The sequence below is a fragment of the Penicillium verhagenii genome (assembly GCF_028828195.1).
Source record: "Penicillium verhagenii strain IBT 33310 chromosome Unknown utg000009l_segment0_segment0, whole genome shotgun sequence".
Classification (NCBI taxonomy): domain Eukaryota; kingdom Fungi; phylum Ascomycota; class Eurotiomycetes; order Eurotiales; family Aspergillaceae; genus Penicillium; species Penicillium verhagenii.
In genome coordinates this window covers 199,482-224,747 of record NW_026643173.1, presented here as the reverse complement: position 1 = coordinate 224,747, position 25,266 = coordinate 199,482, and the positions used below count along the sequence as shown (strand labels likewise).

At 48.6% G+C, this 25,266-nt stretch overlaps 9 protein-coding genes across 9 annotated transcripts; 5 read left to right on the top strand and 4 right to left on the bottom strand.

Moving 5' to 3' along the window:
* Positions 1 to 665: 665 nt before the first annotated feature.
* N7466_009152 (fungal specific transcription factor domain-containing protein) lies at positions 666 to 1,961 on the top strand (the record flags this gene model as incomplete). Its single annotated transcript, XM_057168541.1, has 3 exons — positions 666 to 837; positions 906 to 1,711; positions 1,791 to 1,961. 3 exons carry the CDS (start codon positions 666 to 668, stop codon positions 1,959 to 1,961), a joined length of 1,149 nt encoding a protein of 382 aa, XP_057017247.1.
* A 23-nt stretch (positions 1,962 to 1,984) lies between these two features.
* N7466_009151 (uncharacterized protein) lies at positions 1,985 to 3,913 on the bottom strand (the record flags this gene model as incomplete). Its single annotated transcript, XM_057168540.1, has 7 exons — positions 1,985 to 2,414; positions 2,470 to 2,864; positions 2,919 to 3,213; positions 3,269 to 3,410; positions 3,480 to 3,560; positions 3,616 to 3,684; positions 3,751 to 3,913. The coding sequence occupies 7 exons, from the start codon at positions 3,911 to 3,913 to the stop codon at positions 1,985 to 1,987; spliced, it is 1,575 nt and encodes a 524-aa protein (XP_057017246.1).
* Positions 3,914 to 4,523: 610 nt separating this feature from the next.
* N7466_009150 (putative beta-galactosidase) lies at positions 4,524 to 6,227 on the top strand (the record flags this gene model as incomplete). The annotated part of the gene is made up of 1 exon (XM_057168539.1): positions 4,524 to 6,227. One exon carries the CDS (start codon positions 4,524 to 4,526, stop codon positions 6,225 to 6,227), a length of 1,704 nt encoding a protein of 567 aa, XP_057017245.1.
* A 2,988-nt stretch (positions 6,228 to 9,215) lies between these two features.
* Positions 9,216 to 10,618, top strand: N7466_009149 (uncharacterized protein; the record flags this gene model as incomplete). The annotated part of the gene is made up of 2 exons (XM_057168538.1): positions 9,216 to 9,806; positions 9,887 to 10,618. 2 exons carry the CDS (start codon positions 9,216 to 9,218, stop codon positions 10,616 to 10,618), a joined length of 1,323 nt encoding a protein of 440 aa, XP_057017244.1.
* An 804-nt stretch (positions 10,619 to 11,422) lies between these two features.
* Positions 11,423 to 16,065, top strand: N7466_009148 (putative UDP-glucose:glycoprotein glucosyltransferase; the record flags this gene model as incomplete). The annotated part of the gene is made up of 4 exons (XM_057168537.1): positions 11,423 to 11,568; positions 11,649 to 12,002; positions 12,069 to 13,164; positions 13,231 to 16,065. 4 exons carry the CDS (start codon positions 11,423 to 11,425, stop codon positions 16,063 to 16,065), a joined length of 4,431 nt encoding a protein of 1,476 aa, XP_057017243.1.
* A 299-nt stretch (positions 16,066 to 16,364) lies between these two features.
* N7466_009147 (MYB DNA-binding domain protein) lies at positions 16,365 to 19,518 on the bottom strand (the record flags this gene model as incomplete). The annotated part of the gene is made up of 3 exons (XM_057168536.1): positions 16,365 to 18,301; positions 18,983 to 19,181; positions 19,273 to 19,518. The coding sequence occupies 3 exons, from the start codon at positions 19,516 to 19,518 to the stop codon at positions 16,365 to 16,367; spliced, it is 2,382 nt and encodes a 793-aa protein (XP_057017242.1).
* Positions 19,519 to 19,902: 384 nt separating this feature from the next.
* N7466_009146 (exosome non-catalytic core subunit RRP40) lies at positions 19,903 to 20,727 on the bottom strand (the record flags this gene model as incomplete). The annotated part of the gene is made up of 1 exon (XM_057168535.1): positions 19,903 to 20,727. The coding sequence occupies one exon, from the start codon at positions 20,725 to 20,727 to the stop codon at positions 19,903 to 19,905; it is 825 nt and encodes a 274-aa protein (XP_057017241.1).
* A 594-nt stretch (positions 20,728 to 21,321) lies between these two features.
* Positions 21,322 to 23,136, top strand: N7466_009145 (ribosome-associated complex protein SSZ1; the record flags this gene model as incomplete). The annotated part of the gene is made up of 3 exons (XM_057168534.1): positions 21,322 to 21,417; positions 21,476 to 21,512; positions 21,575 to 23,136. The coding sequence occupies 3 exons, from the start codon at positions 21,322 to 21,324 to the stop codon at positions 23,134 to 23,136; spliced, it is 1,695 nt and encodes a 564-aa protein (XP_057017240.1).
* A 1,044-nt stretch (positions 23,137 to 24,180) lies between these two features.
* Positions 24,181 to 25,155, bottom strand: N7466_009144 (SUR7/PalI family protein; the record flags this gene model as incomplete). The annotated part of the gene is made up of 4 exons (XM_057168533.1): positions 24,181 to 24,457; positions 24,522 to 24,704; positions 24,789 to 25,083; positions 25,143 to 25,155. 4 exons carry the CDS (start codon positions 25,153 to 25,155, stop codon positions 24,181 to 24,183), a joined length of 768 nt encoding a protein of 255 aa, XP_057017239.1.
* Between the last annotated feature and the right edge of the window lie 111 nt (positions 25,156 to 25,266).

Below are 25,266 nucleotides of genomic sequence, written 5' to 3'. Positions count from 1 at the left end.
ACGGGAGTTCAAGTTTCGGGATATACCAGTTGACATAGTTTGTTCAATGTTCGGATAAAGTGCTGAAAATAGCCGAGGGTCTGGAGTCTGGACATCTGGAATCCACACTATGGGGTAACCTTGACTCTTGAGCAATGATCTTGGATTCTCAAACCTTGGCTTATAATTGATATCAAATCGACTAAGACTGGATTTGATCTTGACCCATAATAAATGTTATATCAATTTCTCTGATAAATCTCTCTCAACCGATGAAAGTCTCCAAGTCCTGCCGACAATGCCGAATTGGCAAGCGCAGATGTACGGCAGAGCAAGCGGGGAAGCCCTGTCAACAGTGCCTGAGGCAGAGTAAACCATGCTCTCTCACAGAACAAAAACAGAAACCACAGAGGCATCTCCTACCTAGCACTGAACATTGCAGTGAGGGCAGTTCTCTGGAAGTTCCAGGTTTGACACATGACGTTCGCGATCGACTGGTGGATCTTTACTTGAATTGCATTCATGACAAGCCACACACTTTGTTTCATCCAGCTCTCCTGAAAGAACGAGTGAGCGATGAATCGCTTCCACCGGCAGTGCTCTATGGGATTATGGCACTTGCAGCCCGGTAAGCCGCTTAGAGATAAAGGATCTAACAATTCTCAAAACTCGTGCTGACTGGGATAATGTTTGGAAGTTTATCTGATGAGGAAGCGGTTCGTCAGAGCGCTGGTATATTATTCTTAAAAGCCAAATACCTTCTGAAGATGAACATCGATGTTCCATGCCTGGATAACATCCACGCGAGTATTTTGGTTGCTAATCTGTGCGGTGCAGAAGCTCAATCTGCAACGGAGGGTATTTTCTTTGGTGGGTTGGCTGGTCATATTTGCAGGTCAGAGACTAATTGCATATCGGAATATTAGGTATTGCCTTTCGAATGGCGCATATCCTCCACTTGCCCGAGTCAAATGCAACAGAAGACAGCATCATCCAGGAGATCAAAATAAGAACATGGTGGTCCTTGTATATGATTGATCAGTGGTCATCGGCAGGACTTGACTTACCAAGACAGTTTAATGATGATCAACATCGCCTGCCCATGGCAGAAATCGAATTCTGGTCTTTGAAACCAGGACAAAGGGTCACAAGTGTTTCTCGTTCTGGACCTGGTCTCTGGGGGCATATGGTGGTTCTTGCTCGAATCTTTGGCCATATTCAAAATCTTCATCAGAAATTAGCAAGTGGACTATTGGAAGAAGCACAGGCGGAAATGATAACTCAAGACCTAGCGCAAAGGTTCGAGCGGTTCGTTCACGAACTGCCACAGAGTCTAAAATTCACTCCGGATAACTTGAGGCAACATGCCGATATGGGCCTCGGGCGAGCGTTCGTAGCCCTTCATTTGGGATACCACCATTATGCAACTCTACTATATTTCCCATACTTTGACCAAACTTCCGCCCAGACTGTCAACCGAACAATGTTTGTCGCCCGTTGCAAATATCATGCGACATCCTTCAGTGATCTACTGAGAGCTTCTCAAGAGACCCCAGACTGTGAAGCAGTCTACCTAATTGTTGCACACATGACAGTCGTGTCATCATCTGCATTGCTCCATACGCTCTTGTTTGGAAACCAGTCTGAAGTAATTGATGCAAAAGAGAGACTTTTCTCCAATTTTCAGACACTTCTCAAATTGAAACAATATTGGCCTGGTGTTGATTTAATGGTGAGAAGCCGCAGATTTGAAATTAGTTTGAATTCAATGGCTAACGAAAGAACAGATGGAACGCTTGTTTACATTTCAGAAAGTCTGTATGCAATCTATGGATACGACATACACAGTAGACAGATGGATCGTCAAGTTCCTCTTGCAGCATGCTTTACCCATGGGTGATGAGGTTGAACAACCAGTCACATTCGATCTGGAAGAGCGCGGAAAGTTCGCTAGTGATGCTCTGTCAATGCTTCGGCCGTAACACGAGAATATTCCTCTTTGATCTCAAGCTTTCCATGAATCCACGGCTTTTGCTTCCGGTCGCAGCGCCAACCCATTTCCAGCCACATTGGCATCCTCCCCATCAAACAGTTCTGCAATTTCCTCCAAAGTCGGGCCTTTTGTCTCCACGAATAAGAACCAAATGCATAAACACTCTATCACTAATATGGCAATATACACAAAATAAAACCGCCACTGCAACGACTCCAGACCTATTGGGTTGACATATTGGTTGAACACCGATGATGCTGCTGTAACAGCCATAGTGACTGTGAGACCTTTGGCTCGAATATTGAATGGGAGGATCTCGGCTGTATAAGCGATCGTCAGACCAGGCCAGGCAAACCCGGCCGCCCCATAAAAGAGGAAGATCATCGCGATGACCGTGCTTCCAGCACTCTTATTACCGGTCTTCTCGTATACAGCCGAGCATCTGTATTTGATTTAGCCTTAGTTCATCTCCACCATCCAGTAGGAAGATATCATACCCAGTCCATATACTGAAGCTTATCAACATTCCAAGTCCAGCGATCATGAACAACATTCGTCTGCCGAGAACATCCACGAGGAAAGCAGATGTGCCGATTGCGACTAGAAAACACCATATTGTGAGAGCGCCATTGATCATTGACTGATTATAGGAGGACTCGATCCCAACAGACTCTAGAATATCGTGAATATAGTACGACACCAATCCATTACCCGAACACTGCGAGAAAAATGCAGTGAGTACAATGAGTAGTAGCCGTTTGCGATTACCAGGTGTTTGAACTAGGACCATCCATCCGTCGTTTGAATTTTCCTTTTCTCTGCGGATGGTCTCCTGGATCTCCTGGAACTCAAATGCGCAGAATGGGTCCTGTCTGTCTCCACTTGCGTGATACTGTTACAGAGTCGTCAAAGGCTGGTTCACGCTCGCCAATGTCTAGGAACTTACTTTGACTAAGACATCAAATGCCTCATCAGGGCGATCCTTTGCACAGAGCCAACGGGGACTTTCGGGAACAAACCATATACCACAGAACTGAATGACCGGCATGGCTGCCTGCATGGCCACGGGGATCCGCCATGCTGCCTCCGATGTATACTTGATCGTACCAAAGACAGTCCAGGCCGCAACAATCGCTCCCACATACCATAGTGTATTGTACATTGTTGTTAACTTTCCGCGGTGTTGAGGGTGTGCTAGTTCGGTGATGAGTAGCGGCGCAGATGTCTGACTTATGTTGGATCTGAAAAGGTCAATGATTGATCTGTTCTACACATGCGAGAAAGGAACAGTTTTACCCAAGGCCAACAAGGAACCTCCCTGCAAGAAACATGCTGGAGTTGACAGATGGAACGACTTGAATCAAGGTTCCGACGAAGAGAATCACCAGTCCGATGGCCACTCCTCTTTTCCGTCCAAATATATCAGCCATGTATGAAGCTGCGTTTTAGATCTCAGCAGGGAGCATAGTCAGAAGTTGGAGGACCAAGTATTTGACCAAGTATTTACCGAAGAATAACGAGCAGAATCCGCCGATATTTTGGATTGCGGTGAAGAGACCTAATTCCGAGCCACTGGGGTTGTTGAAATCTAAAGGTTCAGTCAGGCTTAAAGTACCCCATGGTTCATTGTTGGATATCCTTACAGTCTTCCCACGGTGTCATGGTCTGCAATCCATTTAATAGAGAGCCATCATATCCGTTCGTCGAGGATCCTGGATATGTCTGAGAATTAGTCGCCCCAGGCTCTCATCTGATATAGGATACCACGGATCACACACCCAAGAACAAAAGCGGCATCATGATGTACAATTTACGTAGCCCAGGGTGCTTCCACCAAGTCACCTCAGGGAATATCACAGAAACATTGTTCGTGCTTGGTTCAGTAAATTCTGAATGAGCAACCACCCCTTGACCTTCCTTGAAGTCTTCTTTGTCGTCCATTTCAATGTTTGACAGGTCAAAGTAATTGTGTTGTACTATTCCTCCAGATGTCCACCGTCCAGTAATGAAGAATGAATTGACCGAAAGATATATCATTTCGGCCAGCAAGCCTCTATTTAAGCCATCAACAAGGCATACGTCTCCCCATCATCTCCCCATCTTGCAATCATTCAATGGTCCAGGTATGTAAGGTTTCCTGTACCCCGGGTTTCTTCCAAATTTGGCAACGCGTCTGCGGAAAAGGTGCCTCATGGTTTTGATGCGGGATATAAGCCAATGGAAAGGGTTCATTCCCGCAACCCTGGGAAATCATCTTTTCCGGCGGGTTTTCGGAGCGGGATATCAACCAATCAAGCAACATTAGGCCCGATTCATGATGCATCTTGGTTACTTGGTATGCATTCCATTTTTGCCATGCTCATACTTTCTTCCGGGTGGTTCCATTGATGATTTATCGCAATGGTGGGGGTTGCGATGAGGGGTACATAGAGGGGGACGAGCAGGTATAAAAAGAGGGATATTGTCTGCAGCAAAAACAGATCCATTCAGACCTTTGGAAACATATTTTATTTTTCCAAAGTTGAAGGGAGAATCATTCATTGCTGCAATCATGACATTGTCTCCCTCCATTCCTCATCTCCGGCAGACAGGGTCTGCCACCCAGCTTATCGTTCATGGCAAGCCGTTTCTCGCCCTTGCTGGTGAGCTGCAGAACTCTTCTATGACCTCGGCTGAGTTTATGGAACCTGCTTGGCAGAAGCTTGTCGATACAAATGTCAATACCGTGCTCGGGTGTGTCACCTGGGAAGATCTGGAGCCTGTTGAGGATCAGTTTAATTTTGCTGAAGTGGACAAGGTAATTCTGGGCGCAAGGAAGCATGGCTTGCACCTAGTATTATTGTGGTTTGGATCATTCAAGAACGGTATCTCCACCTATGTCCCGTCATGGGTCAAGACCAACACCAGAAGATTCCCGCGAGCAAAGCTGCGACAAGCCGGCGGCGTGCTAAAGACTGGTGACCTCCTGTCGATCTTCCACGAAGAAGGCGTCAGAGCAGATGCAAAGGCCTTTGCACGTCTTCTAAGCCACCTGAAAGAGGTAGATGGCGCACACTCTACTGTACTCATGGTGCAGGTCGAGAATGAGACAGGTCTTCTAGGCGATTCTCGAGACGGGTCTGCCGCAGCAGAGAAGCGCTTTATCGAACCAGTGCCGACAGATCTCCTGCAATTCCTTGTCCAAGATTGGGACCACCTTCACCCGGACCTAAAAGCAAACTTGACCCATCTCAAGTCACAAACAACTCGATCCGGAACATGGACACAAGTCTTCGGTGAAGGCCCACACACAGACGAGCTGTTTATGGCATATCACTATGCGAAATACGTCAACCAGGTCGCCTCAGCCGGTAAAAATGAGTATCCTCTCCCACTCTATACAAATGTCTGGCAAAACTACGTCGACAAGGACGGTGACAACGACTTCCCCGTCGTAGTCGGCGGAGGCGGCAATCCAGGCGATTACCCGTCGGGGGGAGGCACCAGCAATGTCCTCGATATTTGGCAGCAGTTTGCGCCGTCACTGGATTTCATCGCGCCAGATGTCTACCTAAATGACTACAGCAGTTCCTGTCACAAATACCGCCACCGAAACCAACCGCTGTTCATTCCCGAGCAACGACGTGATGAGTACGGTGCGAGACGGATCTGGGTGGCTTATGGATCGTATCAAGCTATTGGGGTCTCCCCCTTTGGTATTGATACGCAGGTGCCCGCTACAAATCCATTCACCAAACATTACGGCCTGTTGCAGTCTGTGGCTCCGCTGGTGCTCGAGGCGCAAACTCGTCCCGATGCCTCCGTTGGGTTTTACTTTGATGAGTTGTCAGGAGATGGGGGTAACGTTGATACCTCCAAGCCGGTGGTCAAGTCATGGGGTGGCTATGAGATCACCATCGAGCGATGCTTTGTCTTTGGAAAGCCAGGATCTGGTGCTGGCATGGTTATCCATCTGGGTGGGCCTCGATTCCTCTTAATCGGGTGGGGATTCCAAGTGCGGGCGAAGGCACTGTCGCCAACATCGAGTTTCACTGGTTTCCTGACTTTCCGGGAGAAGAAGGTGGTGAACAAAGAGACGGGGGAGCTACGCACGCTGCGAGTGTTGAATGGGGATGAGACGCGGAGTGGGATCTTCGCTATGATGCCGAATGAGGATCCGGACTACGGCGGGTTCCCGATCTGTGTGACCGTGCCTGCCCATACTATGATTGCCGAGTTGGAAGTATACTCGATCGAGAAGGTGGACGATGTGTAAAATTGTACATAGTTCTTCGCAGGGCTAAGCTGATATGTCATTGGATCTCCCTAATGTTATGCAATGTGGCTTTTAACTTTCTTTATTTCTATTTGTCCCACATCTGCACCGGAGAAAGAACTAAAAGAATCACCTTTTGCCGTGAGAGTTCGAATTAGTGGAAAAACCGTGCCAAGGTGAGCAGGCAGTGCCCCTCCAAAATAAAATAAAATAAACAAGGATGACGCCTATGCAGGTATCCGGTAGCCTAGGAATGCCGATAAGGCTACTTGACCGCGATCTCCGTGATTTCAGCCCCGCAGACTGGAAAGTTAGGAACAGAGATGCCGAAAGGGGGAGGCAAGTCCTGTCACAAAAGTAAACAAAAAGTAGAAAAAGATAAAACATAATAATGATAGCGCACGGAGCAAGGCAAAGAAAAGACTTGGATAAGTTGGAATTTTGTGCCGGAATACCGGGACGTGCACAATTGACCCGCGCCCAAAAATCAATACAAACTTCAATAACAAATGGGACAGGTCTAATTCCCAATTTGAAGGGTGATCTTTCTCTCCACCTGGGTAAATTTCTGCACTGGTGACGGTTTCACAAGGTGCCTCGGGAGAAGGAAGCGTCGAATCTCCGATGTCCGACAGGAAGAAACAAGGCAAAAGCAAAAAAAAAAAAAAAAAAAAGAGGCAAAGGCAAAATAGAATCAGAAAGATTGGAAATAAGGAAATAAGGAAAAAAGGAAAAAAGAATCCCAAACATCAAAGTGCCACGGGCCTCTTAGTACAACATCATTTCCCCTCGAACTCGAACTGGTCATCGGCATTAAGGAGATGGGACAGATGGAAGGTGAATCGGATCGCGGTCTTTACCCGAGAACCTCGCACTTGGGAATTAAAGGTTCCCGAGGGTTCAGGGGCCTTTGATGCCATGATGCCATGATCGCCGTCTAAGAGGATTTAGATTAGCTTGAATCCAACGTGATCTTTGACCCGATGGAAAGGGTGGGATCCACTAAGATTGGGACGAAGATACTCCGTAATAAGATAGAAGCTAAAAAATGACGCTTTTTCTCCAAGATGAAGGGGGAATGAATGCCGGATGATCAGATCTGGACTCTTTCACGGGTGGATCTGGGCTCCACTGCTGGATTTGGAAGGTCCTGTTCCAATTGACCCACGAGGTCAGCTCGTGCATGCTATTGAGGGGGTTTCTTCCATGCTTCTTGTTTGGAATATTTGAAAGAAAGGATTGCTTGATTTGCTTGATATTGAAGTTGTATTGAGGTTGTATTGATATAGGGATGTCCATGTGTACTAGTAGTATCGACAAATGTGAAAGTTGACAAGTTGACTAGTTGTGAAACGATCCACCATGACCCCGAGGCTCTTTTATTGGAGCGGGGAATGTGGCAGTTTGATTCCATGGTTCAGGCTGCTGCTTGTGGTTGTTTATTGTGGAAGAAAGAAAAAGAGAAAGAGAAAGTGAAAGTGACCTATGTGATCTCAAGTCCCTTGGAAAACGTACTTTTTTTTTTCTTCTCTTTTTTTTTTTTTTTTCTTTTACCTGTCAGAGGTTTGACTTTTGACTCCTCCAACGTCTTTGTTCAGTAAGAGTGGCAGTGGCCGAAGTGGCGCTGCAAGGCTCGGATATTGCGTGTCCACCCCACAAGAAAATCAACACGGAGAGACCGTGTTTTTGCCTCAACTGACGAATCCTCCAAACTTTGATCTATATTTGCATATAAATCTGTACATGTGGACAGAGTACATACAGTGCTGTAGATCATGCGTAACTGTGTTCAGGTAGCCACGATTACCACCATGATGGACAGGTAAAGGTTAAAAGTTATGCCGGGACGCGTGAGGCGTGTGAGGCGTGTGCCGCGTTTCGAACTGCTTCTCTTTTCCCCTCTTTGACGGAGCCTCCCCGGACAGGGATGTTCAAAGGGGACCGGGGTTGAGATGGGATAGAGTAAGATTAGAGGAATATGCACACGAGTCCGAGTTTCCGAGTCTATGATTTCATCCGTAGAATGTGTCCAAAAAAAAAATTTAAAAAAAGAAAATAAAAAAAATTAAAAATTAAAAAAGACCTTCGGATGCATCTCAGACTAGAGCTCCGGAGGACAAGCGAGCTGGAAAAGCGGTTTAGCGGCAGGCGCAGAGTGGGGGAATGTGGATATCAAGTGGAGATTCCAAGTGGACGGAAAGACGGAAAGCCAACGGTTGATTGCAGACGTCGAAAGGAGCGGAAATAATAAAAAAAAATAGTTAGAAAATAAATAAAAAATAATAATAAAAGATAATAACACAATTCAACTTGAAATGTCCAAAAAGTCCAGACTCTCTGGCCAAAACGTCCCCGGTGGAGCTTCTCTCTACACACAAGTGACAAGAGATCACCATCACCTTAATTAACTTGCTTCCCCTCCACATTTCCCTCTTCCCTTCTCTCCTCCCCCCATATCCCTTCTTTTCTTGTCTGTTTCAATCATCTTCGTCATTAAGACAACCATTCTTTTTCTCCTACTTTCTCTTCTATTGTCTTACCTTGTCTGTGATCCTACTTTTGCCGCGGCTGATTGACATCGAATCATTCGCCTGCATCTGAGAATCATATCTGCAAGGGTATCTTCAAAAAAAACCAATTTCCTCCTTAAAAACCATCCCATCTGAGACACGTCAGCCACTCTGTTTGCCACTTCCCCGGCGGATTATGCACAGTGCGACCTTTCGACTCTAATCTGGTATTCGGTACTTTTTTTCTGTTCCATTACAATTGCTGCATACCTTGCGCGGCCTCACTCCATCACTCAACACCGCACTTACCCCGTGATTCGCGAGAGAAAAGTGGTTGGAATTTCCCCCCAGCAGCCCGCTTGGAAATCAACACTGGTCAACTGCGTTGTACTTATGTGTCTGGTTCCGCTTCCTGAACTTCATCCATAATCCCCCAACTTTCCTGTCATCAACGCGATTCTTTTCTTTTTTCTCAATCATGTCGGACTCGTCTTTGGATAGTCCTAATGGTCGCGGCCTGGCCTGGATCTTTGATCATTGTCATCGTTACCCAAACTCCTACGAAATCCCCCTCCGCACCATGTACACCATCAATTGCAATCCCGCCAAGAACCCCAACGCCAACCGTAACCCGGAGACCGCCTTCTCCCCGCGCAGCTCTACCTCCACCAAGTCTTCTCAGTCCGATGACTCCGTCGATGCTGGTGCCGACTTTCGTTCCCAGCTCATTTACCAAATCTCTCGCCTGCCATCGCAGCCCTGCACCCTCCCCCCCGCCTTCTTGGTCTCTTTCTTGCGCCGTGTTTGGGTCGCCGACCTCGATCTGGTGGATTTCCCCCAAGCCTTGACTGCTCTGGATTACTTGAAGGACCTGCAATGTCGCTGGACAAAAGAGCTCCTCAATGTCACCCAGCGCCTCAATATCACTCGTGCTGATGTCGAAGACCCTCTTCAGTCCGGCCTGGCCTTGAACTACCCAGGTGTCATTTCTTGGCTGGAGGCCATGAAGAGCAAAGGCCGCCACATGGAGGCTTTGTACACCCAGATTTACGTCGGCTTGCGTCGTTGGGTATGTTTTGGTCTATAATTTCACCCCCCTCCTCATTCGTCTCAGCCGAGAACTAACATTTTCTTCTTGTTTTCGTCCAGACCTTGATTAACGAAATGATGCTTGACCCCACCAACAAAGTCGCTCACATTGCCCTGCTCAATACCCTCTTCCCGCCTGTCTCGGATTCGACCCCTACACCGACCGCCCAATTGACCCACCACATCCTCAAGGTGCAGCGCACCGGGTTTTTCACTTGGATCCACGCCGTCGGAGACAAGGGCTGTGAAATCTTGACTCCGGTCCTCCGCCAGGGTGCTCCTGCGGGCGAAGAGACCAGCTGGCCTATTGTCCGCGAATCTGTCGAGAACTACCTGACAATGGCACAGGAGATGATCGACGAATGTGTCTTGATCCTTGAGCCGACTTCCCTCGAGGTTCAATCCCCTCAATCCACCCATCGCCCCAAGGGTCGCAAAGTCGACTCCGGCATCAGCTTTACTTCGTCCACTGGCAATTTCAGCATCTCGGAGAGCTCCCAGGAGAAGCCTCTTCCCCATTTTCCTATCCCTAACAACACCACCCCTGCCAAGTCCACTGGTTCGGCTATGGAGCGCTTGGCCACTGAAATTCGCCGATTGGGTCTCGGCAGCAAGACCAAAAACTTGAAGAAAATGAAATCTACCACTGCCCTTGGCATGCGGCCTAATAGCCGGGATAGTTACGAAAGTTCTTACTTTGAAATCGATGAGCAGAAGCGCCGCCGTTTGATTGGTGAAGCTACGAGTCGCAAAACCTCGCAGACACACGATTCCACCCCCCATGCCCTGTGAGGCAATGACACACCTTCCTTTCTGACTCGACTTGACATTTAATGCCTGGATCCTGGACTGACCATCTACTCCACCATATGTTGCGTTTTCTCTTTTCTCGTGTTGTTCTCTCTGGACATTATTTGTCTTGTTTCTTCACATTGACGAAAGACCGGGTTGCATACTCTGGGGATGCGTGTTTGTTGACTTTTTTTCTTTCCCTTTTGATTTTATCTTTTTTTTTATTCGGAGTTATTCGGCGCAAGCAAGGCTATTGCATGGCATCGGAGCCAAAAGTCGGGCGCGTGGAACGTTCTATCACGAAATAATGTCGTTATGGATTTACAAAAAAAAGACCCTCCCAGCAGCTGGGCACAGATTGAACTGGATTCAATTATCATTATACAAAAAATCAGACAAAAAACCAAATAAAAATCTTAAAATTATTTTTGAAAAACACTCTTCTCTATCCTTGTCCCTACTATGTGTACATTATAAAATCATTAAATGGATTCTAGTAACCACTACTAGTTCTATATACTAGTAGTAAACAATAAGGCATCTTTATCGGACTGCACATGTTGCCGCACTGAGTACCGTAGGAGCTGCGATAAGAGATAAGATAGTAACCAAGTGTCCAGATCCACAGGGCTCTTTACTGTGTTTTGAGCGGCTCTGTCGCCTGTAAGGCTGGTTATTTGTTCTTCAATCTCAATTTCCACAGACTTGGGCTCAATTCACCCCTGAGAGATCCATTCTACCTTGATTTCTCACGGGGCCTAGTCCCTATACCCCATAACACTTTGTTGCTGTCCCCGCGGCAGCATGCGGACCTCCAAATCCCTCCAGTCATGGCGTTGGTACGCCGCCATCGCCGCCATACTTCCAGGCTGGTTAGCCAATGCTAGCCCATCTGTGAACGTCGCTCTTCAAGCATCTTTTGATGCATCCCCATATCTCGTGGAACTACTGTAGGCCCAATACCCTCCAGAGCTTCGATGATGCCAACAGGCCCAAGGACAAACAGTATTAACATATATCATACGAATAGTGAGTCCGCTGCAGAGGAAAACGCCACATCCTACTTCCCATTACTTGATCGCGTCGCCGATGGAGCCTTTGAAGATGCCGCTACGGAAAAGGCACTCTACGACCGCTTCTTGCAGGTCGTCCATGAAGATGGCCATCTCCGCACCGCCGAAGCCCTTTCCTCCTTTAAATTGTCCCTTGCGGTTCGATCATCTGCGCCACGAATTCAGGCGCATTATCAGTATTATAACACCTCTGTTCAGCACTCGTTGATGGTGGCCCAAGATGCAGTCTGTCCAGTTTGGGTTCATTCCGATGGGAAGCAGTATTGTTCTTCCGCTATGGAGCGAGCGCAGCAAGATGTCCAAGGCGAATTGTAAGCACAAGATGGAGAGGCATTGTAATGTCGAATTTGGACTGACTTGCGATGTTATGGCAACAGAGATCCTAGAGAACTTGCCTTTGATCGAGTCTTGGGCGATGCATCATTACCTCCTACTGTGTTATATGCAGATATATCCGACCCTATGTTCAAGGAATTTCATGAGACCTTGACCGATATGGCCAAAGAAGGACAAATTTCATACCGTGTACGTTACCGTCCGCCTCAGCACCTGGATCCTCGTCCGCTGTTTGTCCCAGGATACGGCGTGGAACTAGCTTTGAAGCGAACGGACTATATTGTCATTGATGATCGAGATGCGGAGCTGCGAGGAAACAATGAAGATATCCTGGAAGGCTCTCTGGAAGAATTGAAGGAGGACTCCCCAGATGACCTGCGGCCTCTCTCGGCCTCGGAGGTTTCGAGATTGGGCTGGAACACCGCAGCCTATGTTCGGGACAGCGAGAATCCACTTGATACTTTGATCAAACTTTCTCAAAACTTCCCCAAGTATTCATCGGCGGTGGCTGCTCACAACGCTTCTGTGCCGCTGAAGAGAGAAATCCGTGCAAACCGGGCACGGATGATCCCTGCCGGTGCTAACATGATGTGGATTAATGGTGTCCAGATTGACCAGCGTCAGATTGACGCTTTCTCCCTTCTTGACCATCTTCGTCGCGAGCGCAAGTTGATTGAGAAGTTCCAGGAACTGGGCTTCTCTGCCCAGGATGCTGTGAAGCTCCTATCACACCCTTTGCTGGCGGAAGCGAATGCAGATGAGTTTGCGCAAAGATACGACTATCGCGATGCATTGGATGGCGGCGAGGTGATCATTTGGTTGAACAATCTTGAGAAGGACTCTAGATACCAGGAGTGGCCTAGTGACCTGCAAGCATATGTCCAGAATGCCTACCCCGGCCAGTTGCCGCCAGTGGGCCGTGACTTGCAAAATGTTGTTGTTCCAGTCGATTTGTCAAAACAGGAGGATATGCTCTTGGTTCTCCAACAGATTTTGACTTTCATTAAGCGCGGAATTCCTGTCAGATTTGGTCTAGTACCTATGGCGTCGTCACCAGAGTCTTTTGCGCAGCTCAAAGTAGCACACTATCTTCAGGACACCTTTGGACTCTCCGCCTTTATTCAATATTTGGAGGAGGTGAGACTTGCCCTTTCGCTCACTGTTCATCTCTTTTTGATTGTATGCTAATCTCTATTGTCCCAGTCGGCTGCCAAGACGAAGGCATGGAGCCCAGATAAAGCCGTTTTCGCCTCTGTGACCAAGGAGCGGACGCCAAAGTCAAACAAGGAAGCAATGTCCCTGGACGATGTTCTAAAGAGTGAGCACTATACCGCCATAGCAGACCGTGCATGCAAGTACCAGGCTCGTTTGAGCCTTAATACTGATGACCCTCATTTCCTGGTCAATGGAATTCCAATCTCCCGTGAGGGCAACTGGATGCAGGAAATGAGCATGCAAATCAGCAAGGATTTGAAATTGGTCGTGCAGGGTATCGCTGAGGGAGTCTTCGAAGAGACCGCTTGGCTACCAGCGTTCTTCTTAGCGGCGGCATTTGAGAGACGCAACACTTTCTTGATGCCCGAAGACCCCAAGAGTGTGTTGATGAGGGATCTTGGCGGTGTCTTTGGATCGGATCCAGAAGTTCTGGCCGGCATTCCTCGTATTCCATCTAACAAGGACGTACTGGAGACCGTGCACACTATTGTCGTGGCAAACTTCGAGTCGGCAGATGGACTGAAGATATTGACTGATGCCCTGAGTCTCCGAAAGGCCCATGAAGAAGTGGAGCTTCTGTTGCTACACAGCGGTGCTGTCGATGCTGGAAGTGATTCTAATTTTGAAAAGATTGAAAAGGCGCTCGCTGAGGGTGAAAGCATCGACGAACTTCTCGCTACCCTCAGCTCACTGGATGATTCGTCCAAGGGCCCATTATTGGACAACACAAGTCACCTTGCCAGCCACCGGAACCTCATCGAGAATCTTGGCCTTAAATTGTCTTCCATCGCTCTTATCGTCAACGGCAGAGTCGTGGGACTATCACCAGGGCACGATATTAGTGTAGAGGAGATGGCTCAGCTCATCGCATATGAGCATGGCAAGCGCATTGATCCCGTCGCAAAGATCGTGAAGGACCTCAAGTTGGAATCAAAGGTCTCTACACCCCTTGAACTTGCTAAGCTTACATCACTGGTTGCTCAATCGACAACTTCAGATATTCCAGAAGGAATGTTTGAAAACACACCCGATTATAGAATGGATGTTTCTGGTAACTGGAGAACGGATCACTCTGTCATCACTGTTTCCAACTCTGAAGATCCTTCGATCAATGTTGCTGTTGTCCTTGACCCTGCATCTGAGGTGGCTCAGAGATGGCTTCCTATCCTCAAAGTTCTGTCTGAACTAGCTGGTGTCCAGCTGAAGATCTTCTTAAATCCTAAAGAGGAGATCAAAGAGCTACCCGTCAAGCGATTCTACCGCTATGTCCTTGATTCGGAGCCCACTTTTACCAGCGATGGAGCTCTATCGCGTCCTCAGGCTTCTTTCTCTGGATTGCCTGTTGAGGCCTTGCTCACTCTGGGCATGGATGTGCCCAGCTCATGGCTTGTCGCACCCCAGGACTCCATACATGATCTGGACAACATCAAGCTCAGCTCACTTAAAGCCGAGGCTAACGTGGATGCCATTTATGCCCTGGAGCACATTCTGATTGAGGGCCACTCCCGCGACCTTACTACTAAGACCGCACCACGCGGCGTCCAGCTCATCCTGGGCACTGAGCAAAACCCTCACTTTGCCGATACCCTCATCATGGCCAACTTGGGCTACTTCCAATTCAAGGCACAGCCAGGTCTTTGGCAGATCAATCTCAAGCCTGGTCGCAGTGAGAAGATTTTCGACCTTGAAAGCGTTGGTGGCTCAGAGGACCACCCACGAGCCGGTGAGAACAGCAAAGAAGTCACCCTGCTCTCATTCCAAGGCCGCACTCTCTTTCCCCGTCTCTCCCGCAAGGCAGGCTATGAGACAGAAGACGTCCTAGAAACAGGCCAGCAGTCCGGCTCGGCAATGGGCCTCGTATCAAAGGGCCTAAGCTTCGCTTCCGGCGTCCTATCTAGCGTTGGTGTCGGTTCCAAATCTTCAGAGAAGCACGCCGACATCAACATCTTCTCTGTAGCCAGCGGCCACCTCTATGAACGCATGCTTAACATCATGATGGTCTCCGTCATGCGCAACACAAAGCACACCGTCAAGTTCTGGTTCATCGAGCAATTCCTCTCCCCCTCCTTCCGCGATTTCCTCCCCCACCTCGCAGCCGAATATGGCTTTGCCTACGAAATGGTCACATACAAATGGCCCCACTGGCTTCGCGCCCAGACCGAGAAACAGCGCGAAATCTGGGGCTACAAGATGCTTTTCCTGGACGTCCTTTTCCCGCTGTCCCTTGAAAAAGTTATCTTCGTGGACGCGGACCAGATCGTCCGAACCGACATGTACGATCTTGTCAGCCATGATCTCCAAGGCGCACCGTACGGCTTCACACCTATGGGCGACTCGCGCACTGAGATGGAAGGCTTCCGTTTCTGGAAACAGGGATACTGGAATACCTATCTGCGGGGCCGGCCGTATCATATTTCTGCGCTTTATGTGGTTGATCTGAACCGCTTCAGGGAACTGGCAGCTGGTGATCGGTTGCGTGGACAGTACCAGATGCTTTCGGCTGATCCTAATAGTTTGAGTAACCTTGATCAAGACCTGCCGAATCATATGCAGCATCATATCCCTATCCATAGTTTGCCGCAAGAGTGGCTGTGGTGTGAGACTTGGTGTGCTGATGAGGATTTGGCATCGGCAAGAACTATTGACCTCTGTAATAATCCTTTGACGAAGGAACCTAAGTTGGAGCGGGCTAGGAGACAAGTTCCTGAGTGGACTGTTTATGATGATGAGATTGCTGCATTGGCGAAAAGGCTTTCGGCTGAGAAGGAGGTTGAGTTTATGGGGCAGAATGATGATGGTGAAGAACGGAAGGATGAGCTATAGATGGATAAACATTTGAAGTTCTTGTTTCTAAGCGATGTCTATTGTATGTAGCATAATGACTCAATTGGTGCTTAAAACCTCTTTGCTACTGTCTGGGGTTTTGCATATGGCCCAACTGGAGCCCAAGACTTTGGAAGCATTCCAATTTCTTACAAATAAGTTGCCCCATAGGACAATTGATCAGCCAGAATAGATATTCCCATTTTACATCGTGAGATACACATACAAAGTGCTAGTAATATTCGCGTCCGCATTCGATCAGGTCTTGATCTCGTTCACAGCCTGGAGAACCAGCCCCGTTACTCTGCCACCCCGTGAGTAGATTTCCTCTTTTTCTTCTTTTGAGAGTCGGTCGGGGCGTGCGTTTCGGTATCAGCACCATTCATATCCATAGACTTGTGCTTCCTCTTCTTCTTGGAAGAAGTGGGAGTGGACTCCGCCGCTTCAACTTCAGCTTCAGTTCCAGCTGCAGCGAGAAGTGATTTTCTTTTCTTCTTGTCCTTCTTCTCCTTCTCCTTCTTCTTTTCTTTCTTGGGGCTATCGTCGATCGCGGCGGCAGTCTCTTGAGTCTCATCTACAATATTTTCGGCTTCATCGCGTTCTCGTCGCTCTTTCTTCTTCTTCTCCTTCTCGGCCTTTTTGAGCGCCTTTCGCTCGGCTCTTCGTTCAGCCTTTGCGATGGCATCAGGTGAAAGTTGAGTTTCGGGTTCAGAGTCCTTTTCAAGTTCGGGGAGAGGTTCGGGTTCGGGTCCGGGTTCGGCAGTCTCCTCCACTTGGGAGTTTTTGTGTTTCTTTGAACTGACCTTTTTGGCGCTCTTCGGCTTCGAGGTGGCTGGGGAGTGCACTTCAACCTGCTCGTCTTCGGCCTGAACGGCCTGCTCGGAGTTCTGTTGTGAGGAAGCTGGTACCTTTGGCAATGGCTTCGTCTCTGGAGCGGGCAGAGAGGGAATGTTTGGAAAGATTCCAAGGCCATTGATGGGGCCAGATGTTTCCTTATCACCCTTGGTGTCTGCATCATTCTCATCTTCGTCGTCGTCGTCGTCGTCATTAACAAAGAATGAGCTCTTGGGGGTAACTGATGTCGAGCCCCATCGAGTACGCTTGTTTGCTGCCTCGACGGGGTCAAAAACGGCATCATGTTCGCCAGAAGCCCGCCTGATATCCACGGATCTTCTCATTTTTCGCCATTTGTCGGCGCATTGCTGGCGCGATCGCACATTTCCCAAGGCGTCGCTCACGACACCCCATCGGAGATGTTTTTCTGCCAACTCATACATGTCCTTTCCAGCGGCATCACCTTCCATGTCGTAGACAGTGTTCCAAACCTTCTGAATTTCGTCTAGTAGGGACCGCAGTTCTTCTTCGCTCCATTTGCCTCGGTTCATCTTCTCTCGATGTTCAAGCTGATTCTTCCAGCGCTGCGTGACATCGTCATCGCTGCGACCAACAAGCTTGGCAACGTACGCCCATTTGCCAGGGTGTTGGGTCATGAGTGAAACAAGCTCTTTATCTTGTTCTTCCGTCCATTCGTGCGGCTTCTGTGTTGAGTCCTGGAAGTGTCGTCGCATGAACCGATACAGGGATCGGCGGTCTCGATCGGGGACAAGCTCGTAAATTTGACTCCAAAACTCGGTCTTGGAGCATGCGTCCGCAGGACACGGCCAGTCGCCGCCTTCACGCTCGGAGTGCTGAATCATTTCGTCGAATTTCTTGTGATCGGTGAAGCCGTGAATGTTGCAGAAATTGACCTTGAACGACTCCAGTATCTCAACTTCCTCCTTGACGAAGAAGCCAACCTTCATGTTGTTCTTTCCACCAAGCCGAGACCCGCGTATCTTTTTGGGTTTCCCAGTGCTCGGGCGTTTGATTGCATCGGCCTCTTGGGTGGAGGTCTCTATGCTATTTGCGACAAGCTGTGAGGGTTCCTTTGCTGGCGCAGCAGGTTCATCGGGCTGAGCTTGAGCTTGTTCATGCTCTGCAGGATAGAGCGAGGGATCGCCATTTCCCACCACATTCTCAGTTGAACGGTGCTTGTGCTTCTTTTGCTTATTGTCGCCCGATTCTAAATTCCGCTTTCGCTTCTTCTCTCGAGCCGACTGGTCATGTTTAAGCGCAGAGGAAGCCAGATCAGTTGGTTCTGGTGCGGAAGAAGTGGGTTCCGTGTTATGGGACTTGCCCGACTTCTTTTTTTTGTTCGCGCCGTCCACGGTGGACTTGATTTTAGGCGACTGGTCAACTAGAGCGGATGAATGTAAGTAGGGGGAACAGTCGAAATTTCAATAATTTTTTTTTACGATACACACCCTCCATATTGACTTGGTCCGTCTCTTGAGACGAAGTTAATTTCGCGTTGTGTCTGGTTAAAGGGTTGGGTTGAATCCTAACTCCAGAGATCCAAAAATTAGGCTGGACCTCGAGGCAGAACTTGCACACCGCCCTGTTTCGGGGGGCCACCGCCAATTTAAAGTATAGTACGTGAGATAGTGAATGCAGGGACGGTTACATGCATGCTTCAAGGGTTTTCAATAATTTCAAGTATATATGAAACCCATGGATGTCCATATACATGATGCAAATGGTGTATCTTAACGTGGAAAAAAGGACATTTGAAGGGAGTGCATAAATCAAGAAGAAGAAAAACGCCAGCGCTCCACCTGATAGGTACTATTCATCAATGTTCAGGAATCAGCATGCACTCATTCGGCCTGGCAGTCCAGACTCCAGGCTCTTTCACATGTCCAGATTGGCCATTGCCCCCATAATGCCTGGAAGTAGGCATCATCTTCATTCAATGTTGGGCACCTGCGTCACCAACTGGCAAGGATGGCTTAACTGACTTGCATTGATCGTTCGAGTTGCTTATTCAATGGGTGGAATCGAAAAGTTGACAGGTCATATCAACCCATTCGCTGCTTACGTCTCACCCAGACTTCTTTATCATCCTCAGAGGTTTCATCGGCTGGTGGGGGATCTCGCAGCTCTATCTCCCAGATTTTGAGGTTGTAATTTCCTCGGTCTCCCTTGCCAGTGAAAAGATCGAACGACCAGCCATGCTTGGGACATGTAAGTCCGGTACTGAGTTTGATCCCGAAGTCTTCAATGTCAAACAGCTTTCCCTGTGATAGAGGGAATGATGAATGTGGACATTGCTGTTTCGACTGGTCAGTTTGCTTCGTACTTTGTATATAGTATCTTCCTAACACTTACGTGATCAACGGCATGGACTTTCCCTTTGTATTTGAATACAAGCACCTGTTCCTTCAGGTCGAATGAGAAATCTAGGTCCGCTTCTTCTGGAGCCAGAGGGTCTGTTGTTCCATCCTTCGGAATGCTGAAAGCTTTGCATTTCGGGGCCATCCGGTAGCCGTCGTCATTCTCGAGTTCCGGTAATGAAGAGACAAGGCCAATGCGGTGCCAGGCCTTGGCGGCCCGCTGCTGGATAAATGGATTCATGTCCTCGGGGTCATTTGTTTTGATCTTTGGTGCATTTGAAGGTCGATATTTTTTTCCTTCCCGGGTACCTGAATCCGAGCCTCGATTGCCGATGCCGATGCGAGCTTCGTTTGGATTACGTAAGTACACGACACTTTTTTTCTATACATTGGATCTCCTACGAACTGGTACGTACCAACTCCTGGCCTATCGCATACATGTAGTGTAATACTAGGTCATGGAAAACTTCGGTTTTGAAACCGATAAAACCTTGGGAGAGGTCTTGAATGGAACGGAATGCTTGTGTGATGCAGAAATTACTGTACATGTTGCTCGTGGTATACCATGAAGAAAATAAACCTTTCCAAATCCCAACTCCCCAAATGAAAGAACAGACTCATCTTATCAAGCTAACTTCATAGCGCGAAGGACTTTTGTGACCAGCTTCTTTTGATCCGCCGGGTTCAGGTTGCGCTCATCTGTTCCTTCCAAGCACCGTCCGATAGCAACCGTAGCCCGGACCTCGCTCTCCCCGGCATTTGAGCAGTTCACCCAAACTTTTCCGTTGCGCCCGACAGCCATTTCGAATCCTCCAATGCTCTCAAGCTTCCTTCCAAGCTCAGAAAGAACAACGAGGCCATCCACACCCTCACTGTCATCGGCAGAGGAAGAGCTAGCCCGAAGCAACCGGGTAGCCATACCCGTTGAGATATCGAAAACTGAACCACCGTTCAAAGGACCTAGACCACCCGGTTCTGACTTTCCAGTTGCCGGGTTAACACAGGCGATCTCGACGTCAGCGCCAGCGCCAATGCCCACGGACAAAACTCGTGCGTAGACCACATCGCCTTGCTTCAGCATTGGCCTTGTCTTTTTTGTAGCACCCTCGAACGACAATTGTCCCAGTAGAGCCTGTGCAGTGTGTGGTGAAACAATACAATGGAAGAAGTCGATGCTGGAGTGGTGAACTTGCGCGATGACCAGGTCGTTAACTGCGGGGATGTAGCGGCGATTGGAGAAAGAGAGAAGCGACACGGTATTACGCTTGGCATCAGTTGTCAAGATTCCGGCTTGCGTGGCCGTGAGAGAATGACTTGGTGATGTGGGCTTCGCTGAAGGTTGTGAAAGCAGGCGCAAGCCGGGTCCTACTTTGAGAGGGTTGGACTTGGATTTTGGAAGTTGATCTTTGGGCACTTCATCGCCAGGAAGTAATATGAGGGGGGTTGACATGATGGCAGTCAGGAACTTGAGAAAATTCACAGATTTATCAGTTAACGAAGAAGAGGGAAGGGAAATTCAATTGAAGTCTTTCAGCATCAAAACCACATTGGAGGGGAAAGCTATATGGACTTTGTCACTTTTGGATTTTGCAGAAAACTGCTTATCAGCCTATCACCACGTGACTGCTCTGACGATGCCAAATTAATCAGGCAATGGCACAATGGAATTTGAGGGTAGAGAATGAATTTCTGATGAAACTGCAGAGATAGAATCAGTGGATGAGATTCTCAATATATGTAATTCAATTCATCCAATAAAAAAAAAACCCCCTCATTTTTGCATAGTATGTCTGGAATATAAATGCTGGATACTGTACTCTAAACGTTCTATAGATCAAAGATTTACTTGTACCGCCACAATCGATATCGATAAGCACAAGCCACTTTCCCGCCGAAAATCTTCAAATTTTTCGGTTTGGTTCTCCCCCTCCATCGAGACATTTCCCTTCATCGGTCATTTTACCTGAACTCTCCTCGTCCATCGCGTCGCGGATTTCTTTCCTATATTCCAAATTTAGGGTTTTTTTCACATACATTCTTCAAAATGGGTGACTCAAACGGTGTCGCTGCTGAGGCAGAGCGTTTCGCTATCGGTATCTCTTTCGGTAACACATCCAGCTCAATTGCCCGTATCTCGCCTGTACGTTGAAATCTTGTTTGAGAAAACGAATTCGCAAATAATTAACAAACATCTATAGGAGGGCAAGGCTGAGGTTATCGCCAACGAGGAGGGAGGTATGTTTCTTGGGACCCTTACCCAACTTTCCAAGAGCCTAACTGACTGTCCATTTTTTTAGACCGTCAAATCCCCAGCATTCTTTCTTATATCGATGGTGAGGAGTACCACGGTACCCAGGCTAAGGCCCAGCTCATCCGTAACTCTTCCAACACCGTCGCATACTTCCGTGATTACTTGGGCAAGGAGTTCAAGTCCATCGACCCTACCCCAGCCCACGCCTCCGCCCACCCCCAGCAGAAGGAGTCCACTGTGGCTTTCACCATCCGTGACACCGCCAGCCAAAAGCCCAACACTGTCACCGTCTCTGAGATCACTACCCGCCATCTCCGCCGTCTGAAGCAGTCCGCCTCCGACTTCCTCGGCAAGCAGGTCAACGCTGCTGTCATCACCGTCCCCACCGACTTCACTGATGCTCAGCGCGAGGCCCTCACCGCTGCCGCCAAGGAGGCCGGCCTTGAGGTTCTCCAGCTCATTCACGAGCCCGTTGCTGCTGTCATGGCCTACGATGCTCGTCCCGAGGCCACCGTTACCGACAAGTTGGTCGTTGTTGCTGACCTTGGTGGCACTCGCTCCGATGTGGCCGTTGTTGCCTGCCGCGGAGGCATGTACACCATTCTCGCCACTGCTCACGACTACGAGCTCGGTGGTGCTTCCTTGGATCAGATCATCATTGACCACTTCGCCAAGGAGTTCATCAAGAAGCACAAGTCTGATCCCCGCGAGGACGTCCGTGGCCTGGCCAAGCTTAAGCTGGAGGGTGAGGGCACTCGTAAGGCTCTCAGCCTGAGCGCCAACGCTCAGCTGAGCGTTGAGTCCCTGACTGCTGGTATCGACTACGGTTCCACCGTCAACCGCACTCGATTTGAGCTTCTCTCCAACAAGGTCTTTGCTCAGTTCACCGGCCTGATCGAGCAGGTTGTCAAGAAGGCCGAGCTTGATGTCCTTGATATTGATGAGGTCATCTTCTCCGGTGGTGCCTCGCACACCCCCAAGATCGCCCAGCTGGCTCAGAACATCTTCCCCGAGACTACTACCATCTTGGCTCCCTCCACCAGCCTTTCCGCTATCAACCCCTCTGAGTTGGCCGCTCGCGGTGCCGCTTTCCAGGCCTCTCTGGTCCAGGAGTTCGACCACGAGGATGTTGAGCAGTCCATTCACCCCATGGTGACTGTCACCCCCCACCTCACCAAGGCTATCGGTGTTGAGTTCACCTCCGGTGGTGAGACTTCCTTCCAGCCTCTTATTGCCTCCCAAACCGCTCTCCCCGCCCGCCGCATCGCCCAGTACTCCGTCCCCAAGGAGGGCGGTGACGTTTTGGTCCGTGTCTGCGAGGGCTCCCGTGATATCAAGGTCACTAAGCCCGAGCCCAAGGCCAAGGAGGACAAGCCCGCTGACGATGAGGACTCCGACTTCTCCGATGAGGAGGATGAGGAGGAGGATGTCCGCGAGATTGTGTGGAAGACCGAGAGCCCTGTCGCTGAGCTTGCCGTGAAGGCCGTCAAGGCCGGTGGCAAGGTCGAAGTCATGATCCACGTCAACCCCGATCTGGGTCTCCAGATTGCTGTCCGTGAGGTCGGTGGCCAGACCGCCGTCCGTGGCGCTATCAACGGCTCTGCTTAGATCAATTTTTCCCCGTTTCATCACAAAATAAAATTCGATCTCATTATGGTCTGATGCATTCATGATTGATAGAGGCTTTTTGATGTTCCCGTCATTATCTCGTTGGAGTCACACGCTACCTTTGTTATCTCGCTTTATTTCCCCGTTCCATTTTCTTCTATATAGACTCTCAATTGGAATTGGCCAATGAACATGACTTATTTGAAAAAAAAAAAAAAGCATTCATTCATTTCGTAGTTCGCACAATGTCCGGAGTTAAGAAGAATTTCCAGCCTTCCTTCAATATTGGAGGTATACATTAGTACCCAGCAGGCGGGGACCTGGCTTTAATTCCCAAATGTACAAGTTTAGCCCTACCATATCAGACTATACTTCTGGAGTAGGTACCTCAATCTACTATGCATTTACTATAATTGATACATGTAGATACAAGCACTTGAGATAAACGATACATAATTCAAAGACTTCCAAGGGTTGGAGCCCTAGAGGCAATGGTCTTTAGGTAGATACCAGATGACTACTGTATGATTTGGAAGTTTCAATACACATTATATTACAACTGGTTGAGGTAGAGGCATATAAAATAGACATCAGATCAAAACAAACTCCAGCACGAGGAATCGTTGAAACAAGAAACTTGTCAACGATTCATTGGGAACGGAAATGACAAAATGTGAAACATAGATTGGAATAGATTAGGGTTTACATGTAACGATCGTGAGTATAGGTGTAGTTCGTGCCGCATCGAGAGAGTGGATCAAGGGGTGAATCAGAGGGAAAGAGAGAAAGTCATGTGAAACATAAAACCAAAGAGGCTAAAGCAGGTTGTGAGAGATACACAGACCAACGCGATGTATATCTCGGGGAGTATCAACGCAGAATGGAGAAAATATCATCGTGTACGGGTTGAAAAAGCATGTTTCGGAGTTCACGTTGAGAGTTTTGAGTAGCCAACGTGAGTGTTGTTGGTCGGTGTTAGACCAGAGATGGTTTGCGGAGAATGAATGCTCCTGGTAAGTAGCTTGTATTCCAGCAAATACGCATTTACGCGTAGTTAGGATCGGCAGCTGCGGCGGCCTCCTCTCTCTTCTCGCTATGAACACTGTTGGAGCGGGCAGAAGAGAAGAAACCACGACGACGCTCCTTGCGTCCGCTGTAACCGCTGCCATCTTTGCGGCCAACTGCACCACCGAGACAGTAGCATAGACACGAGATGAACAGCGTTGCACTGGCAGTCCACATGAAGGCGAAAGCCTTGACACCCAACTTTGCGCTCTGGCCATTGCTTTGGAAAGCATTGCGGCCCTGGACGAAGACAGCACTAGTTTGAAGATTAGTATAGGCCCGGGATTATACCAGGGATTGAGTAAGTAGAGAGAACGTACGTCATCAGACAGGTCGTGATCACCTGGAAAGTCAGAGCAAGCCACGCGAGGAAACCCGAGACGTAGCTGCCAATGCGAGTACACATAGCTAGCAGTCCGGTGAAGAGCGAAACAACAGCGAAGAAGAGTCCAATGATGATGAATGGGAACATGAATCGAGAGGTCAAGTAGTAGTGCTTAGTTCTAAGAATCATCATCATCAGTAACCGAACTACAAAGTTAAACTCGCTGTTTGAATCATGAAAGCCAGTCCAAGCTAGCACATACCCGATGAATTGATGGGGCACGCCAACGGTAGTGTTGAAATTGTCAGAGCGTGTCGGGTCGAATGGGAAATCCGGGTGTGAGCTACCACAGACATTCTTGCCGTTGGACACACTGCAAATATTCCAGAACGTCCAGCGTGAGACCGACGGAGCGCCTGTGATGGCGCTCGTGTTCGCTTGAAGGAAGTAGATTTCATTAAGCGGGGTTGAGTTACGAGCACCACCCAGCAGTGTGAGGAAGATGAGCAAGATGGAACTGGCCATGAAAAAGAGGCCCAAGAAGCCCAACGAAGCTCCTGTAAGCTAATTAGCATCGAATTGCCTGCATATACCTCAGTATATGTTGAGCACTCACTGCTGAAACCCATTGTGCGTAGTAGGTTCCTGTATCTCGGATTATTCAGTTATAGTTGAAGATTGAAAAGATTTTTTTCTTTTCCCGTTGCTCTGGGAATTGAGGGAGTATCGGAACTTAGGTT